Source organism: Lissotriton vulgaris, chromosome 2_2, assembly GCF_964263255.1.
Source record: "Lissotriton vulgaris chromosome 2_2, aLisVul1.2, whole genome shotgun sequence".
Taxonomy (NCBI): Eukaryota; Metazoa; Chordata; class Amphibia; order Caudata; family Salamandridae; genus Lissotriton; species Lissotriton vulgaris.
The window spans coordinates 318959746-318980120 of NC_141688.1; the positions used below are offsets into that span (position 1 = coordinate 318959746).

At 49.5% G+C, this 20375-nt stretch overlaps 1 protein-coding gene across 8 annotated transcripts in view; it reads right to left on the bottom strand.

Moving 5' to 3' along the window:
• CKAP5 (cytoskeleton associated protein 5) overlaps nt 1–20375 on the bottom strand; it is a 901993-nt gene that overhangs the window by 844820 nt on the left and 36798 nt on the right. For all 8 annotated transcript variants that reach the window (XM_086959680.1, XM_086959676.1, XM_086959682.1 and 5 more), the window contains exon 4: nt 19445–19651. In XM_086959680.1, coding sequence (XP_086815806.1) covers nt 19445–19651 — 207 coding nt within the window. The remainder of the gene's footprint in view (nt 1–19444; nt 19652–20375) is intronic.

A 20375-nucleotide genomic window follows, 5' to 3' on the forward strand; every position in this document is an offset into this window, starting at 1 on the left:
AAGGACACCACACAAGTGTTATGAAAATAAACAGTTATTTATTTAAAGATCACAACAGCCCTGTACTCTTTATGAGGACAGGGTACTAAGCACAAACCAAAACTCTTACAAAAATACTTAAGTTAGCACAGTATATACAAATGCCCGAGGGGCACGGCAAACCATATACTCTGAAAGTGGAATGCGAAATTACTAGCAGGTAAGTACAGTACTAATAGCTTTTGGAATCGCTAGGACTTGACTAGGGAATCGTTAGATTACTTCTAGGAGGCCTAGGGGACTCGGGTGCAGTGTGTGCACTCTCACGCGAGATGCGGGACAAAAGTCTATGGTAGCTAGGAATTAGAAAGTTAGTGTTCTCGGGCGAACCCGACCTGGTAGGGAGAAAACGAAAGTAGATTCTGACCCTTGGATAGTGAGGCTATGCTGGGGCACCGAAATGCCGAAGTTACCTAGCCCAGGGGCTGCAGCTGCATAGGTCTGAAAAGACGTCGGGAATCCTCGTAGACGGACCAGGAGCCGGAAGAAAAGATGCTGGCGGAAGAAAAGATGCTGGCCGGTGACCAGTGAAGAAAGTTCAGTTGGATCCAAGCCTGGATCTCGAAGATAGATGACACCTGAAAGCAGAGGGGACCAAGTTCGAGACTACTAGCCAGTAGTCAGTGGGCACCAGGAGGGCACCGGATGGTAGCCACCTCGACAAGGTGAGTGGGTGACGCTTGACTCGAAGATCTCACGGACCAGGAGGCGTTGTCGGCGACCAGGATGGAGGATCGAGCTGTCCCACGAAGATGGAAGCTGTCGGCGTCGCTGGACCCAGGATTGGGCAACAAAGCCTTGGCAAATTCAAGCCCACGCGGTGGACCTAAAATGGCGTCTGGAGTGGACCAGGAGGGTCCGGGGTGCCTCTCTTGAAAAAGGAAGCAAGGGCCAGCCTGGAGCAACCAGACCAGCAGTCGTGAAGTCGTTGGGCGTCGTTCAGAAGGCCACAAGCCAGCCGGCTAGTAGCCAAACAACGCGGTGCACAGCAAACAGCAGAAGGGCCCCACGCCGATCGTGGAGATGCAGGGGGGCTGATCTTGGGTGCTGGAGCTGCGCAGGGTCGGGGCTTCTCGGACCCCAAAGCACTCACCAGTGGAGGACACGGTGGGCTTGCAGTAAAGATGTCGTGCAGTCTTGGCGATCGTCGGTCCCTTGAGGTCTCGTCGCACTCACGGATCTCAGCTTGGCTGTAGAGGTGAGTAGAGGTCAGAGGTGCCAGGGAAGCCGGGTCTCGTCGAGCTGGGTCGTCGGATTCGTGATGAAGGACTTGCAGCAGACCGCAGTGTTCTTTAGGATGGTGCCCGCTTGATGCAGGGTGACTACTCCTTAGCCACAAGGGAGAATCTTGAAGAAGAAATCGTGAAGTCCTTTCGAAGAAAGTGGTATCTTGATTCCAAAGATGATCTAATTTTAACAGGGGGCCCGCTCCCATCTTTATACTAAAAAAAGGGGGCTGACCCGGTGACTAGGTCCTGCCTATGGGTGGGACTAGGTGGGGGGTGGTTACACCCCTCAGCCATGCCGGACTTCCCCAGGCCAGGGGCTGGTGTGCCCCTGGAACTGGTTCAGACCGGCCTATGCGTAGTGAGCACCGGGGTGCCACTCAGCAGTCACCTTCCTGTAAAGCCCTGCCTACCCAGGATACACAAAACCATGTCTGGGACGGTGCTAGCACCGCCCCTGACAGGAAACCCTTTGTCCAGGCTCCCCTCGCTGGAAGGACTCCCAGCTGCAGGGGGTCAGACTCGTGTCTGTGGTGGCAGCATCCATTTTGTGGAGCTGAGGCTTCAGTTAACTTTAACCGGGGTTCACAGTTACATCCATGTCGTGTCCCTCTAGAAGGGTGGAATGCTAACCCCGTCGCCAGAATTGGCGAGGGGTTAGTATTCCAATTCGTATGACACCTTACTCGACATGTTTTGATAAAGCAATACCAAAGATAGCATTTAACCGCGAGGATTATAATGCACTTAAGAGTATATGGTATGCGATATCATGGAACAGCTATTAGGACTTGATTCCGCAAGCTGCAGACAGGCTCAGCTCATGCCAGAGCACCATCTCACACGATTCCAAGCACTCTGCCTTCAGGATTGTCAAGGCCTGCCATAGGAGTGACTGATAGGAATCTGTGTGTCCATTTTAGGGTTAGGTATAGGTATACTACACCTACAGCAAAGGGTGATTACACGACTTTGCCCCAGCTGTCATGCAGCCAGTTGTGTCAAATTTAGGAGGCCAGCCAGGGGTGGCATAATACATGCTGCAGCCCCTGGCAGCCCTGGGTACACCTATGCCCTGAGTTACAGGGTCTGATAAGGTGGCCCAGTACCAATTGGTAGATGCACCTAGGGTACATGAGGTAATTTAGAAAGAGAACAGCCAGGCTGTGGGTCTGATTGGCAGGCCCACAGCCAGAGAAAGTCGTAAACCAGTGAAACAAAAGCAAAAAATCTGGGTGATCATAGGATTGCAGACCCTACTCTCCTACACCCACTTAGCTTAAAGTTTTTCCACATTGAAAACGATTCGGTGGGGATGTTATGCCATTGGTTTTGACAGATGTATGACTGAGTACTCTGAAATACCAGCAATGCATAATGAAAATGTAACTGAGTTGTCAAAAGGTACCCATCAAACAAACCAGAAGTGACCAAATATGTACTTTTTGAGCTACTATCTCAGTGCCAGGAGATGTGAACTGTCAAACAATAATATGAGCCAATTCATTGTGGAGAAGCTATAATGTGTATTCGCGGTAATAGAAACTAATACCGACCGACTCAAGAGATACATATACAGATATCATGTACAACAATTGATTCCGTGTATCTTTCCCAATATATCCACAGATACGGTATAATCATCCGTTCTCTGAAACCCCAGAAAAGAGAAGTCCTGAGGAAGGTGCCACAAAATCAACTGTACAGCACCGAAACGCGTCGACGCACTGTTTCTTTGTTCAAAAGAATCCAGTTAGGGCCGGGTAAAACTTTAGATGGGTATATCATTCTTCCACTAAAGCGTTACAGTAATTGAACTAGGCCAGGCTTTTTGGATCTGGTTTAATTGAGTGGCAAAGATATCTGGTGAGCCACATATGCACCAAGGGGTTTTTTGTAATTACATGTATTTTGCTGTATAATTTTTTTAAATATGTTATAGTTATGTCTTCACTCTCCGCGTACCGTAATATCATGTATGTATAACACTGTTGATTTTTATCCCTCCAAGGTACCTTTCACTTGGATTTTAAATTGTTTTGTGAAAATTGTATGAACTTGCTTTGTTTTTATCATGTGATTGATTGTAATTTTTTAATAAATATAGATTGTTAACGATCCTATTTCTTTGTGGATATTCTTATAATTGTTCAAATACCCTCTGCACTTTGTGACCTCTTTCCTCTTAAAACAGGAAAGGCTAACATTTATCGTTCGACCAGTAGATCCCAGGGATCCCCCCGTTTGACTAACCCCTGGCTTTGAAGACAGGGTTTCCCTATACGCAGACGACATCCTGCTTTATCTGACCTCCCCTTGTAAGTCCCTCATTGTGGCCTGTGACGTACTTAGACATTTCGGACGCCACTCAGGCCTAATTATAAACTGGGCCAAGTCGTCCCTGTACGTACTTAAGGGGGATACTCCGCGACTCCCCAGGGGCTGCAATATCCAGATCGCCAGCCATGGTTTCAAATACCTGGGCATTTACATCTCCGGAAATTCGAAGATACGGTACGACCACAATTTGCTCCCTCCTCTCCAACGTCTACAGCGGGATGTGGACAGTGGCGTAAACTCCCGCTCTCCCTCCTCGGCCGCGCGGCATTGTTTAAGATGATGTCCCTGCCCAGGTTCCTATACGCCTTGCAGAACGCTCAAGACCCGGTTCCAGCCCGCTATTTCCGTGAGCTTGAGGGTCTCCTGCGGACCCTCCTCTGGGACGGTCGACCTCGGGTCGCTATCCATAAGCTCACGCTTCCATGGTATGACGGCGGCATTGCTCTTCCGGATGTGCGCCGGTACTATTGGTCCTCCCAACTTGCTGCCCTTAACCACGGGTTCTATGGTCCTGTGGAAAATCCCGGCTACGCCATGGATAGATGGCTTCTAGGTGGCGGCAACTACTACCGGGCCCTGTACTAGAGGTCCTTCGATCGGCGGCTGTCGGGCCCTACACGGACGGCGGTCCACATTTGGCGGGCAGTTACCAAGGCGCAGGGTTGGCAGGGTAGACTGACCAGACTCACCCCTCTATTTGAATCGGACATCCTGGGTAGACTGTGGCACACCAAGGGTTTTGACAAGTGGGACCTCATTGGCATTACCAGAGTGGAGGACATGCTTTCCAGGGGCGCTGTTAAGACCTTACCCCAGCTGCAAACCGAATACCAGTTGGGTGCTACGGAGTTTTTCCGCTACGCCCAGCTGAGACATGCACTGCTCTCGGCCACACCGCCGGACGGTGACATCCCCGAGAGCTTCCCTCTGGAGGATAGGATCTTGGATGGGCATATGCCAGATAGTGCGATCTCCCTTTCTTACAAGAAACTGATAAACGTGCGTACAGATCTTCTCCTTGGTTTGCGGGACCAGTGGGTGGCGGATAGCCTAGAACTTGATGACGAGGACTGGCAGGGCGCGGTTTCCTCCCGTAAGGAGGTTGCTATCTCCTCTCGTCTCCGCCTAGTGCAGTTCAAGATCTTGCACCGGGTGTATGTAACAGGCCCCCGATTGATGCGCATGGGGTACTCACCTGACTGGCTCTGCCGCAGAGGCTGTGGAGCCATTGCTACCTTCCTCCACATCCTGTGGGAATGCCCCGTAATAGCCTCCTACTGGAGGAGGGTGCACCGAATTATGGATGAAGTCACGGGTGTGGTCGCTCACGCTGAAGCTCGGCGGTGCCTACTTAACATATGGGAACCGTCCGACCACAACACGGCGCAGACTAGATGGGTGACTCTGGGGAACATGGTGGCCAAACGGGATATTGCTCAGAAATGGGGTGCGTCCGCGGCCCCCCTGGTGGTACAATGGAAAGCCAATATGGATTGGTGTATGTTCCGGGAAAAGACAGTCTATGTGGCGAGAGGGAGACCTCGTACCTGGACTAAAGTGTGGGGGGCCTGGAACGCATATAGGGGAGATGTGTGCTTGCCACCTGAACCTATCTCTGGATGAGCATGTGTCACCCTGACCTGTGACGCCAACTGTGATTTGATGTACTGTAATCTCCTGTTGTCTTCCCCCCCTTCCTTCCCATTCTGATTTCTCTCCTTACTGGCCGCTTCCCTGCCTTTCCGCCCATACCTGTCCCTGACACCCTGACACCCTGACTCATACTGGACTCTATTGCCATCTTTTCGCGCCCTAGGGCGTTCTTGTTCAGTTCATCATATATAACATAAAATTAACCTTCAATGATTATGTGTTAATCTTCTTGCACTAATGTCCTCCTATGACCCATGCTGCCTTGCCTCCGGGATGTCAGGCTGAATAGCTGTGTGCTCTGTTCTTAATAAAGGTTTTCAAAAAATTAAAAAAAAAAAAAGAAAGTCTACTTCAATGGGGTCAGCATAGAGCTGGACGTCATGATTTTTAGCCGCCCTTTCAATGAGGGCATTAAACGCTGCTGAATCCTCTGTAGGCGACGTTTTTACAGCATACATTTGAGAGTCTGGGGTAGAGTGAGGATCACCTGGGTCAGCACCAGCTGCCCAGGGTTCATTGGTATCATCTGGCTCAGTGTAGACAGGATAGCTGTACTCATCATCATCACCTTCCCCAGTGTCCACATCTGAATAAGTGGGTGAGACATCATGGCCGTGTGGAGAAATTGGTTCCACAAGAACAGGGGTCGAAGTGGAATCCTTCTTCCTCTTCAGTGGAATTTTATAGGACTCCATTGGCTGTTCCAGAGCTCAAAGCTTTAAAACTCGACCTCAGGCGGTCGGAACGTCTCTGGAGACGGCAATACTCTCCCTCTCTGCGCGCTAAATACAAACTACTCAACTCACCAACTACAAAAAAGCTATCCTTGCGGCAAAAACCTATTTCACTGAGAGAGTAGCTCTCTCTGCAAACAAATCTCGTGAAATCTTCTCTCTAGTTCACAATCTTGCTACTTCCGATCGCTCTTCCCCCTGTCTGGTCCCCTCTCAGTCCCTCTGCTTGTCACTTAATGACTTTTTTATAGACAAGATTGTGAAGATTAAAGCTAACATTCCGACGGTGCCCCAACCCATTCCCACCTGCCCAGTTACTCCTTCTCCCTCCTCTTTTGTCACTTTTCCCCCCATTTCTCCTGACCTATTTCACAACTACCTGCTCAAGGTTAAATCTGGTTCCCCTATGGACTGTGCACCGGCGCGCATTCTCAAAACTCTTTTCACCAACTGTCCTGTTCCCCCGCTCACTTTGCTTAATTCTTCTTTGGCCTCCGGCTCCATTCCCTCATTTAAATCCGCCGTTCTCCCCATTCTCAAAAAACCCGGTCTGGATCCTTCCCGTCCCATTTACCTCCTCCCCTACCTAGCTAAGATCCTCGAGACCCATGTCACTTCTTGCCTCTCCTTGTATATCGAGGACAACGACCTTTTAGCCTCCCATCAAGCAGGCTTTCGCCCAGGCCATTCAACGGAGGCAGTGGTTCTCGCGGTTCTGGATGAACTCAAGGGGAAGGCAGATTCCAACCTCCCCCAAGCCCTGGTCCTTCTCGATTTGTCCGCTGCATTTGACACGGTTGACCACTCCATTCTCCTCGACCGTGTCAGCGCAGCGGGCATTCGGGGCGCGGCCTTTTCCTGGCTAGCGTCCTTTCTTCGGGATAGGTACCAGGAGGTTCATCTTTCCGGTTTGTCTGCCCCCCCCAGTCCGGTCACCTGTGGTGTTCCCCAGGGCTCCTCTCTTTCCCCTCTTCTCTTTAATCTTTACATCTGTCCCCTTGTCACTTCTCTTCTTGAGCTGGGGGTCTCGGTGTATAACTACGCAGATGACCTCCAGCTCGTCTGATCTTTCTTCTTCTCCTGATTCTCTCCCCAAATTCAGTTCCACCTTAATTTTCATTTCCGAGTGGATGAGCGCCAACCAACTTAAGCTCAACCCCGATAAGACGGAACTTGTCCTCACGGGTGGCCCATCTAACCCTTGGTCCCCAGCACACTGGCCCCTTTCTTTTGGTCCCCCTCCCACACCTTCCTCCTCTGTTCGCACCCTTGGCATCAAAGTTAGTTCTGACTTAACAATGCACAGTCAGATTATCTCTGTTGTGTCGTCCTGCTTCTTGTCCCTCCGTCTCATCCGGAAAATCTCACGTTTTTTCACCACTGATGCACTCAAAACCATAGTCCTGGCCTTAGTCATCTCCCGATTGACTATGGGAATGGCCTGTACGTGGGCATCCCAGCCTACGAGTCCCGACGTCTACAGGCCATTCAAAATCAAGCTGCTCGCCTCATTCTCTCCCTTCCCAAATCCTCCCATATTACTCCTGTTCTCAAATCTCTGCACTGGCTCCCTATTCGCTTCAGATCTCTCTTTAAGTTAGCCTGCTTTGCCTTTCGAGCTCATTCCCGCTCTGCCCCCGTCTACATCTCCTCCCTAATTTCATCCCACGCCCCCAGTCGCATCCTTCGCTCTTCTCTCTCTCTTTTGCACATCCCCCGCTTCCGTAAATCCAGAACTGGTGGCACTCGCCTCTCTGTTTTGGCCCCCCAGTTCTGGAACAGCCTCCCACTCCACATTCGTTCCATCCCCATCTACACCCATTTCCGAAAGGCCCTTAAAACCTTCCTTTTCACCAAGGCCTTTCCTTCTTAGGTCCCCCAGATTCCCTCTGTGAGCCCTGACCAGGTCCCCAACGCCAGGAAGCCGCTTGGCCGCAGTGCGCTTTATTAAATATTTTTTTCATTTCATTTCCGGGTCAATTTTCCGCTTATGAAGGGAAAGCCTGCCTGTTTCGGCATCGATAAAATGTTCTTGTTGTTCTTCTAACTAAGATTGTCGATGCTTTAAGGCCGGGACCACCGTCGTCAACTTCGGCACCGAGGGCACCTTCTCGGGTACGTTGGTGACCATCCTAGGGGTGAAAGCCTTTGGCGCCACTTTCGGCGGCAACGTGAAGTGAATTGGCGTTGACGCTTTGAGGTTTATCGGCAGGCTTCGAAGGTCGAGGATCTTTTGGCCCGACACTGGAGGCCTTGTCCTTGATGCACTTCAGGGAGTCTGCCACTTGCTTGGAGAAAGCGGCGGACGGCTGCGTCGAGTCGACAGAATCCTCCGAGGCACCACTAGACGTGGACTCGTGAGTCAGGCCGCTCTTGGCCTTGTTGACGCGGAGCCTCGAGAACCTTCGGATCACCGAGCCCTTTGTCGGTGTCGACCGTCTTCGGCGCCGATTTGCTGGGCTTGACTGCCTTGACCTTTGTTTTCGGCGTGCCAGACTTAGTCTCGACGCCCTTGAGCTGTTTCTTCGGGTCGATAACGCCCTTTTGCTTAGTCGATGCCGACAGGTCCGAGGGCTTTGAGCCAACCAAAGCAATACGCACTTTCGGTTTCGAGGGGGGCACCAGTGCTTTCAGTTGCGTCGAGACTGGTGTCTTCACTTTCGGTTTCGATTTTGCAGGGTGCGGCTCAATAGCAATGTCCGAAGGCGGGCCGTAGAACCCACTGGAAGATCTTGGGTAAGGCCTAGTGGCGATCCCTTGACCTGAGCCTTTTGAAGCGTTTCGGCCCCAATGTCAGTTTGAGTTAGCTCTTCGCTCGAGCTATCTTCCATGGCCCCAAAGGCCCCATCGTCGTCTCCTACCTAGTCGACGACTTCTTCCCCTCAGAGCATTTCAACGTCCGCGTCGTAGTTGTAGTCGACCTCTGACGCGGGATTCGACAGGTTCTCACCAACTTCCCGGTCAGCTCCCTCATCATCCCCGGCATCGAATATGTTCACAGGCGCCGGTGCAGTCTGCTGGGCCTCCTGGCGCGCAACGCGACGATGCATAAGAGTCTTCTTGGATCGAAATCGGGAACAAGCCATGCAGCTGGCTTAATCATGATCCGGCGACAGACACTTGTTGCACACCGGGTCAACATTGATGTGGGGATACTTGGAGTTGCACACGGTACATCTCTTGAACGGACTCAGTTCCATGATGGTCCGTCGATAAGGTCTTTGGCGTCGACTGGGCCTTCAGCGTCGAAAGCACGCGGCTCTCTGGAATCCGGCTCGAAACTGAGCTGGAAGAAATCGGGCACCGAACGCAAGACTACACCGACGAAAAGCTAAAGGCCTTTTGGCCTTAAGAAAGTTTTATATCGATTCCGTTTAGAGTGAACCAATATACATCCTAACCCAATGGCGGAAAAAAACAATCTGAGGATGGAGTCGATGCCCATGCGCACTGTAGTCCAGGGGAGGAGCCACCTATCTCGTGATACTTCGAAGACTCTTCCAGGACAACAATGTGCGATCATCCGGACCCAACACTAGGCGATCTATGCACAGATATGAATTCAGCAGCCCACATGCCTCGAACCTAGTATTTAGGGGAACCCTGTGAGAAAGTGCCCTCTTTCTTGCATGGTATGCCCCCGCTTTTTGCTGAAATGCTGATGTTCTTTGACTGAGTATGCCCTGGGATCCTGCTAATCAGGTACCCAGAGCCTATGTTCCTTCCCTAAAACTGCATTGAAGCCTAAACCCAATTGGCCTCTCTGGCCACAGGTCAGCCCCTGGTAAATGGTACCACAGGTACCCAGGGAACTGTGACCAGAGAAAGCCTCCAAGGGCTGCAGCACTTATTGTGCCACCCTAAGAGGTTCTGTACCCTGACACTCACACACTGCCTTTGCAGCCTGTGTGTCTTGGTGCAGAAAAAAGCAACTTACATGGGTTGACTAAACACTCTTATGCCCCCTCCTGGGGGAAGGGCATAGGCCTAGCCCTGATTGGAGACGTCTCCTCATCTTCAAGATGGCAGGCACTGAAAGATGTGCTTCACCGAGCCTCCCCACCTTAGCTGTAGAGTTGGCAGAGGTGGGCACACCTCCTATTCTTAAGTTTTCCCACTCAAAGTGTGGGTGTAATTCGGGGTCTGCCATATGCTGGTGCATGCCTCCAACTCCACACTTAGAACTTTTTTCATAGAAAAGCAGGCAATGCAATCCTATAGGAGGAAGGAATAGGCTACTTACCAAGTATGCATCTGTTCTTGGCATGTAGAGCTGTAGAGTCACATGTTGTGCATGGCCTGCCATCTAGTGTTGGGTCCGGATGTTTGCAGGTTGTTTTTGTTCGGAGAAGTCTTTCCTGGTCACTAGGTAGGCGACTCCTCCTTTCGGTGATAGTGCGCATGGACGTTGACTCCATTGTTAGATTGATTGCAGCAGAGGGTGTGAGAAAGTGGCTCTACATATACTTGACCCAGATAAGGTACATTGTGTATACAGACCACAAACCCCAGAGGTATAACAGAGGTTAAAGCCAGGAGTGATCTTACGCTCTAAAGTGGTAGCTTGGTCGAGCAGTAAGGCAGTACTAGAGGACATTGTAAAGCATTTGTTGTACACACTCAGTCAGCAAAAGGTTTCACACTCAAAGACTGAACTAAAGGCAAATTGTTTTGATATCAGATATAATGGTTTTATTTTTAGAAACAACAGGTATCAAAATATACTGTTCTCAATAGGAGAGGTCACAGATGAGTACTTTGCAGAAAGGCAATAAACTTTGTAAACACAATAGGTACAGGGGTTGCAGTAGGCAACACAATTCTAAACACAATTTAGCATGGAGCTAAATGGGTTTTCCTTTATAAATACAGTTGATTACTTTGTAGATTACTCTGGTAGTTTCAGGACTGGATCCTAGATTCAGTCCTGGGATCTAAGCTGAAAACCGTTGAGTAAAAAAGTTTTAGTTATTGCAGTGATTTTTAAGGAATATAAAGCTATTTTCAAAGTCCACACTTAGAAACTTTTCAATGAAAATCTGGTAATGTTATCCAACGGGAGAAAATTCAGGTTGCCGTTAAAGTACGATCTTGTTACTTTTGTAATCCAGTACAGGGCTCCTAGGTCCAGCACAGGGGTATAAACTTAAAACAGGTGGGTAATTATGTTTCAGTATTTGGTACGATTTTTAAAGAATATTTCAAGTTTTCAAAAGTAGACATTTAGAAGAAATTTCACAGAAAAGCACACAATGGATTCCTATGGAGAAAATTCAAGTTACTAGTAAGCCCGGCTAGGATTACTTTTGCGGTTCAGTACTGTGCTACAAGATGCAGTTCTGGCTTCTCTCCTGATCACAGGTGAATACTTCGGTTGATTTTATGGGAAAATTTTAAGTTTTCAAAACTTCACACTTAGAAGATTTTTCGAGTCAAACCAGTTAATGTTATCCAATGGCAGGTAAGTGAGTTACCGTTTTCCAGGTGAGTACTCGACTGGTGAAGTTGGAGTTCTGGGCATAGACGCAGGGGTCCCCCAGGGTCAGGTAGGCACAGTTGGATCACCCTCAGTGGCACAGGGGCAGCCGGGTGCAGAGGTAGTTCGGCCCAATGTTATCCAATGAGGGTCAGGGGGCCTCTGGTTGGTGGCTGCTGGCTAGCAGGCCACGTGGCTGTGAGAGCTGGGCTCCTGGTCACTTGCTCAGGGCAAAGGGGGGAGTAGGATAGGACAAAGGTGGCACAGCCAGAGGCACTCTGGTGGCTGGGTGCTTTTGAGCAGTCAGGCGCTCAATTTTATTCAATGGGAAAGGTAAAAAGGGAACTAAAGCTGCAGACTCTGGGACAGTGATTCTTCAGGTGCGACCACCACTTCGAGAGGTAAGTTGGGATCTTGGAGAAGATGTAGGTACTCCAAAGGAAGGCCCAGGGGGCTGCAGGGAGCAGAGTGCAAGGGCGACTTTTGGTGTCGGGAATCTTACCCTCGGCTGGTCGCGGTTGGGGGTCTTTGGTTCTGAGGCTGCAGGCGTCATCTGGGTCGTCGAGGAGGGTCTTTGGGCACTGGACTTAGAGTCCCAGTCGCCGAGGAGACATCCGTGTGGTCTTGGGTCACTGGCACGGGCGCAGAGTGGGTTGGTCCGGAGTTTCCTGGCTGGCACCAGGAGTAGGGTTGATGAAGCAGAGCCTCTGCTTATGGAGTCTCAGTCTTTAAGAGGGTCAAGGCAGGCAGGTCCTCCGGGTGTCCCAAGGTTGCTGTCCGCAGGAGTTGCCGGGATTAGGCAGGAGCAGGTTCCAGGATCGACAGGCCGGTAGGGCTGGGGCCAAGTCAGTTGGTGTCGTCCTGTGGGTAGCTGCTGCTCGGCAGGTCTTCTTGATCTTCTTTCTTCTTCTCGGGATCTGAGGAAGGAAGGTTCAGGGTGCCCCTAAATACTAGATTTAGGGGTGTTACAGGTAGGGCAAGGGCAGGGACCAATAGGTCCCTGTCCTGGGGTGGGTATACCCCCTAGCCTGCTCCTCTCCTGTGGGAGGGGGGCAGGAGCCTAGCGGTGATTAAGCAGGGCTCCCCCATCTTCAAGATGGCCGGAGCCCGGGGTCGTGCTTCACCTCGCCTCTCCCACCTAAGGGGTGGGGTTGGCACACACCCTTCCTGATGTAGGGCTTCCCGCCAGTCTTTCTGCCAGAGTGGGGGTTAGAACTGGTGGGGCCAGTTACAGAGTACAGTAAATGGTCTGGAGAAGCTCACAGAGGCAGCATGCCTTTGAAGCTTCCCCCTGCCCATCCTGGAGGAGGAGACCAAGCCTCTCGCCCAGGATGTGCATTGTTGCAGGCCCAGGAGAGCGGGGGGCTCTCCACCCAGGGGTCCAGCAACATGTCTGCTGTGTGGCAGCCTCTGCAGCCACTCAGACCAGACATGGGTTTAGATTTTCAGGGGGCATCTCTAAGATGCCCTCTGGTGCATTTTACATTAAATCCCACACTGGCATCAGTGCGGGTTTAATGTGCTGAGAAGTTTGGTACCAAACTCGTCAGTCTTCAGTGTAGCCATTATGATGCTGTGGAGTTCGTAATGACAACCTCCCAGCACCATATACTCTTAATGGCATCACTGCACATAGTGCCCAGGAATGGCCCTGGTTACTGTAGGGACACAGGGCTCATGCACCTGTGCCCACACCACTGGCATAGGACACCCAGCTAGAGGGGCGACTGAAGTATGCTAGGGCAGTGGGTTCTGTGGGCATGGCACATAGGGATGTGTGCCATGTCGACTGTTTAGTTCTGTACTTGGACACTCAGCCTGCAAAGGCAGTGTGGGGTGTCAGGGTACAGGGCCCCCAAGGGTGGCACAATAAGTGCTGGAGCCCTTAGGGGTCTTCTCTGGTCACTAGGCCCTGGGTACCATTTACCAGGGGCTGATAGGTGGCCAGAGATGCCAATTGGGTTTTAGGTTCAATACAGTTTTAGGGAAGGAACACAGACTCTGGGTACCTGGTTGGCAGGAGCCCAGGGAGCACACGGTCAAGAACATCAGCAGTTCAGCAAAAAGTGGGGGCATACCAATGCAAGAAATCTGGCATTCTCACAGTGTGAGAATGGAGTTAGTAAGAATAGTAAGAGATGTCCATGTCTGAATGTATTTAAGTGAGATGTAGCTACAACAGGTATAGGTACCTGGGGAGGCAGGTGGGCGCATGTGACTCCACAGCTCTACATGCCAACAGATGCATAGTAGCATTTTTCGTTCCGTGCATGCAAGCTGTAGATCACATGCTGTGCATAGACTTTGAAGCAGTTATCTCCCAAAGCGGTGGCCAACCTGTAGCTGTTGCAATTGTCTGAAATGGTATACGTAAAACTGCTTGGCCCACAATAGCTTGCTGTCTTGCTAACATATCTAAACAATAATGTTTTGTGAATGTGTTGAGGTGCAGACCATGTTGCAGCTTTGCAGATATGATCTATGGGTATATTTCCTAAGAAAGCCATAGAAGCCCCTGTAGGAAGGTGGATATCGGACTATGGTTGCCCCCAACTTTTTGCCTGGTGTTTAGCTGGTTTTTCGGCTTAGTTGACCTGGGGCCCTGCTATTCAGGACCCCAGGCCCACTGCTCTCTTTGTAAAATGGATTCCATGTACTATAGGTACATGTACTATAGGTACATATCTAATTGGATACAGAGTCACCTTATCAGCCCCTGTACAGTGTACCTTAGGTACCCAGGGCATAGGTGCACCCAGGGCCCACCAGGAGCTGCAGCAAGTATTATGCCACCCCTGGCTGGCCTTCCAAATCTGACACAACTGGCTGATCAATCAGCTTCAAGGTGGTGTAATCACCCTTTGCTTTAGATATAGTATACCTATATTTAACCCTAAAATGGACACATACTCCTATAAGTCACTCCTATGGCAGGCCTTAACAATCCTGGAGGCAGAGTGCTTGGAATTATGAGAGATAGTGCTCTGGCAGGAGCTGAGCCGGTCTACAGCTTTCGGAACCAAGTCCTTCTGCTGTTTCCATGATAACGCTATACCATATACCCTTAAGTGCATTATAACCTCGCGGTTATTGCTAACTTTGGCATAGCATTATCAAAACATGTCGAGTAAGGTGTCATACGAATTGGAATACTACCCCCTCGCCAATTCTGGCGACGGGGGTAGCATTCCACCCTTCTAGAGGGACACGACATGTACCTAACTGTGAACCCCGGTTAAAGTTAACCCGAGCCTCAGCATCACAAAATGGATGCTGCCACCACAGACACAAGTCTGACCTCCTGCTGCTGGGAGTCCTTCCAGCGAGGGAGGCCTGGACAAAGGGTTTCCTGCCTTGGAAGGTGCTAGCACCACCCCAGACAGGATTTTGTGTATTGGGTAGGACAGGGCTGAAAGGAATGAGACATGCCTGGGGCACACAGGGTGTCCCTGTGCATACACTGGTCTAAACCAGTTCCTGGGGCTCTCCAGCCCCAGCTCTGGCGCAAGACCGGACAAAGGATAGGGGGTGTAACCACCCCCCTACCTGGTCCCACCCAGAGGAGGGACCTAGTGATAGTACAGCCCCCTTTAGGAGAATAAAAGGTAGGAGCTGGTCCCATTCCAGATTAGATTGATCCTGAACTGAGACTCTACAAGAAGAAACTCTGGACTTCGACTTTACACAGAAGACTGAAGAAATCTCCCTTGTGGGCATGGAGTGTCCACCCTGCACAAGCAGGCACCATCAGCGTCTTCCCTCTGTTGTCTTCCCTCGAGGATCCAGACTTTAGAGCCCGACAAGACCCGGATTCCCAGACCTCTCCGACCTCTACCTACATCTGCAGCACAGCTGAGATCCGTGGGTGCGACGAGACACGTGGGACCGGCCATCTTGGAAGAAGCAGCACTTCGCTCCAGCACGACTTCTGAGGTAACCTCGACCAAGTGCTTTGGGGACTGAGAAGCCCTGACCCCGAGCAGCTCCTGCACCGAAGACCAGCCCTCCTGCATCCACGAGATCTGCGTGGGGCCCTTCTGCCTGTCTGCTGCTCGACCCGTTGTCTGGTCACTTGCCGGCTGGCTAGTGACATCCTAGACGACGAACCTTGAAATCCAATCTGCTGGTCTGGTTGCTCCAGACTGGCCATTGCTTCCCTGCAAAGGAGAAGCACCCCGGACCCTCCTGGTCCACTCCAGACGCCGTTTCCACTCACCGCGTGGGTTGCCTTTGCCAAGGCCTGTTGACTCCAAATCCGGATCCGACACCGCTGACAGCGAGAGCCTGTGTGGGACAGCTCGTGCCTCCATCCTGGTCGTGGAAGACACCTCCTGGTCCACGTGGCTGCAGAGACAAGCGTCCACTCTTCACCTGATCGAGACGACAACATCTGGTTCCACTCCAGTCACTGGCTAGTGACTTTGAACATTGTCCCCTCTGCTTTTAGGTCCTTCTCTTCACTGATCCACCCTTGGATCACACCGGACATCTTCCTCCTGGTCGCCTGCAGCATCTTTTCTTCCAGGCTCCATAGACTTCAACGCCGGAACCCGACACGACTTCGCACCTATGCACCCGCAGCCTGTGGGTGAAGTAACACGAGCATTTCGGTGCTCAAGGGTAGCTTGACTCTCCTAGTGTCCAGTTCCACAGTCGTTTTAGTCCTAACTAGTCAGGATTGTCCGTACTCACCTATTACTTGAACTGTACTGTCCATAGACGCTGTTATGCATCTCGCATGCGAGTTCACACGCGTTCCGCGGGCCTCCTATTACTTACCTAAGGTTAGGGTAGTGTAGTCCCAGCGATCCTACAGCCTCTGGACAGCTCCATTCCTTCTATCGACTTTCACATTCCACTTACTTAGTATATGGTTTGTGTGCCCCTAGGGCAACATTGTAATTGTGCATCTTAAACGTATTTTTCAAAAGAGTCTTGTCATGTGCTTAGCCCTCTGATCTCATAAAGAGTTCAGAGGTGTTTGTTAGTTAATAAATATCTTGTTTATTTTCATAACTACCTGTGTGGTGTCCTTTCATTTGGTATTCAAGGGGTTATATGTGGTAAAACAGCTGGCTTCACATGCCAAAAGAGTTTAGCCTAAGACTGCTTTGACCATGCTACCATTAGGATAGCTGGTCTATAAGGTTGACTTACAACCAATCACTTTAAGGGTTGTTTGGACTGATATATGATGCTCACTAGTTCTAGTGATCACCTTGTATCAGGCCAACTTCTCACAGCCCCTAATTTGCGTATGGAGTGGGCTCTGGGGGGAATGATTCGTGTTTTTTGCTTTTGCATCAGCATATTTGAATGCACTCGACTATCCACCTTGCAATACACGATTTTGATATAGGATTGCCTTTATGTGGTGGAGCAAAAGCGACAAAGTTGTTTAGCAGAAAGGTTTTGTCCCTTCTTTATAGTAAAAAAAATGCTCTTCTCACATCTAAAGTGTGTAACGCACATTCTGCCACAGAATCTGATTGACGGAAGAACACAGGCAACTCAATAGATTGGTTGATATGAAAGGCAGAAATTACCTTTGGTGGAAATTTAAGGTTGGTTCGAAGAACCAGTTTCTTTAGGTGTACTTGTAAGAACGGTTCTTGTATGGTTAGCACATGAAGCTCACCCACTCTTCTCAGATGTGAAAGCTATGAGGAAAGCTACCTCCCAAGTGAGAAAATATATTTCAGATTTATACAATGGGTCACAGGGTGGACCCATTAGCCTGGTTGAGATTCCACACTGGAGCAGGTGGAAGTCTTGGAGGAATGATTCTTTTAAGTCCTTCCATAAATGCTTTAACGACAGGCATTCTAACAGATGTTGTCTGTTCTGTAGATCTGTAGCTATTGTAGCAAGGTGGAAGCATATGGAAGAGTACGCTATATTGGAACACAGCAGATGTAGTAAATAGCAATGATGTTTTGAACTGAAGCGCCCACTGGATCTATCTGAATGTTGTTGCAGTATGTTACAAACAATTTCCACTTTGCTGCATAGCATGGCCTTATGGTAGGACGTCTAGCCTCTTTGATAATATTCATGCAGTCTAGCAGAAGATTAAGGTAGCCAAACTCTAGAATTTCAGGTGTCAGGTGGCAAGGTCGAGATGGCTGGGATCTGGATGTCTTCTCTCCAAGGCTCCGAGTGATGAGATTGGGAGTGAGGTGTAGTTTTTGGTGAGGACCTACTGAGAGCTCCAACAGGGTTGTGAACCAGGATGGTCTGGCCCATGTGGTAGCAACTAGGATTAATGTCGGTCTGAGCGTCCGAACCACTAATGGAATGAGTGGGAGAGGCGGAAAAGCGTAGGCAAATATCCCTTACCAATTAATCCATAGTGCATTGCCCGTGCTCAATGGGTGTGGATGTCTGGATGCGAAGCTTAGGCATTTTGCATTTAGGTTTGTGGCAAACCGATCTAGTTCCGGAAAACCCCACATTTGGAAGAATGGGAGGAGAACTTAAGGGTGGAGTTCCCATTCTTCGATCTGTTTTCTTTGACATCTGAGCAAATCTGCAATCAGATTGTTTACTCCTGGAAGATGTTCTGCAAAGAGAAACATTTTGTGACGTATAGCCCATCTCCAGATGGTCTGTGCCAATTGGGACAGCTGGAGAGTGTGCCCCGTGTTTTTGTATGTAGTACATTGCTGTCATGTCTAAGGATCAGAACAGCTTTGCCTAATAGATGAACATGAAACGCTTTGAGCTCTTCGCTGGCAGCTTTAGATTTATGTGAAGCTGCTTTTGTTGCAGGCTCCACATACCCTCGATTGTATACGTCTGGTGAGGAGTACCTCAACAAGTGAGCGACGCGTCTGCTGCTGGCACTATCTGTGGAACCGGGACTATGAAGGGCCGCCCTTAGGAAAGGTTATGTATTCCACCACTGCAAGGAGCGATGGGTGCGGCCGTCTACCAACACCAGATCTGATAACAGACCCAGAGCCTGGTTCCACTGACTGGCTAGGCACTTCTGAAGGGGACGCACGTGAAGTCTTGCGTAAGGGACTATTAGTATGCAAGATGCTAATATCCCCAGTAACTGCATGAACACTAGAGTTGGCAATGAGTGTTGAGGTTCAAACTGGCAGAGTAGAGTCTGCCTGTTGCGGATTCTGTCTGGATGGGGATAGGCCAAAACCTTATGTGTTTATTGCGGCTCCCAGACATGCTTGTGTGTTGGATTGCTGTAGATGGGATTTGAACAGATTCACTTTGAACCGAAGATCATGGGGCAACTGCACTGTTTTGAGAGAGTGATGGAGACAGCTTTGTTGCGAGTTGGCTTTTATGAGCCAATCCCAGATATGGGAAGACGTGAATATGTTGTCTTCGAAGATGAGCTGCAACTACTGCTAAACACTTGGTGAAAACTCTAGGTGCAGTAGTTACTCCAAATGGGAGCACCATAATATTGTCCTGCTACTACGAACCATAGGTATTTGAGCAGGATGTATTGGAATATGGAAATATGTCCTTTAAGTCCAGAGTGGACAGGAAGTCGCCTTGTTGAAGGAGCGGAAGTACTTGTTTTAGAGTGACCGTGTGAAAGTGGTCTGATTGAACGTATAGGTTTAGTTCTGAGGTCTAGTATAGGCCGGAGAGATCAACCATTTTTGGGCATTAAGAAGTATATGGAGTATACTCCGGTCCCTTGATGTTTTAATGGGATTGTCTCTATTGCCCTTTTTTTAACAGAGATTAAACCTCTTTTTTTTAGAAGGGTGAGATGTTCCTGTGACATTACACGTGATCTTGGAAGAATGTCTGGGGGAGTGTCTAAGTTCCAGGCAGTAACCATATTGGATAATTTGTAGAACCCGTGACAGTTTGTCCTCCATTCCCCCGTGTCCGATAGCTATAAGTCTCCGACCCTGGACGCATCCTTCGGATGCGAATTCCAGGGCGAGACCTAAAAACATGAAACAGAAAGCAACAATGTGACCACGAAGCCTTACCTTAGCGCCTTCCTCAAGGTCTCCGCACATGCAACAATGATCTTGGGGTTCTTGTTGTCCAACCCTTTTAGCAACTCTTCCTGTACAGGCTCTCCCCGCTCGATCTCTACATACATGAGGCATATGTCAACACCAAGCTCTTTTGCTCTGGCTTTCGGCTGGTTAAAGACTTTATTTACCACTCCAGAAACCACTTCTCCAGTTGTCCTACAAAGAACAATCAAAAGTTTTAGTTTGCATCATGTGTCAAACATAAAGAGAACAATTTATGGAGAGTTTATCAAACCATCATCTGACAACTTAAGTGTTTTTACAGCACACACACAAGTATGAAACAGGGTCACTGTACAGCACAAAAGAGGAGCTTAGTCAAAGTGAACACTGCAACTATGAAGTGGATCGATGGCTTATTATCTCAAGCACTTACACTATAAATCTTTTCATTATATCCCCAACAATAAAATGGAATATCCCACATGAGTAAAGCCCAACATATTTTTAACAGTAATCTAGATCTGTAGGAAAGTGCCCCTTTTTGCATGGTTAGCCCCCCAACACACACTTTTTGCCTGATAACTCATGCACTCCGTGTGTGCCCTAGGTCCCTGCCAAATAGATTCCAGGTCACCAGCAGACGAGACTACGGCAACGCACTATGCCTGAATAAACAAAAAGGAGTAGTTTCATACCCGTAACTCCAGTTCTGTAGTAGGGGTATCTCTTTTTTAGTCATAATCGAGTGAATAGTCCCGCTCATGTGCGGGGTCCCCGGAGCAATCAAAAACAATCTCTTCAGCTGTCTTCATTGCAATCCTGCATAGACACTTAAGAGAGAATTAAAGACAAATAATGCAGCCTATACTTAAAAGGCTACACTGTCCAGTACTTCAACTAGAAATGTAAAGGATATTCCACCAACATCTTTTTTTAA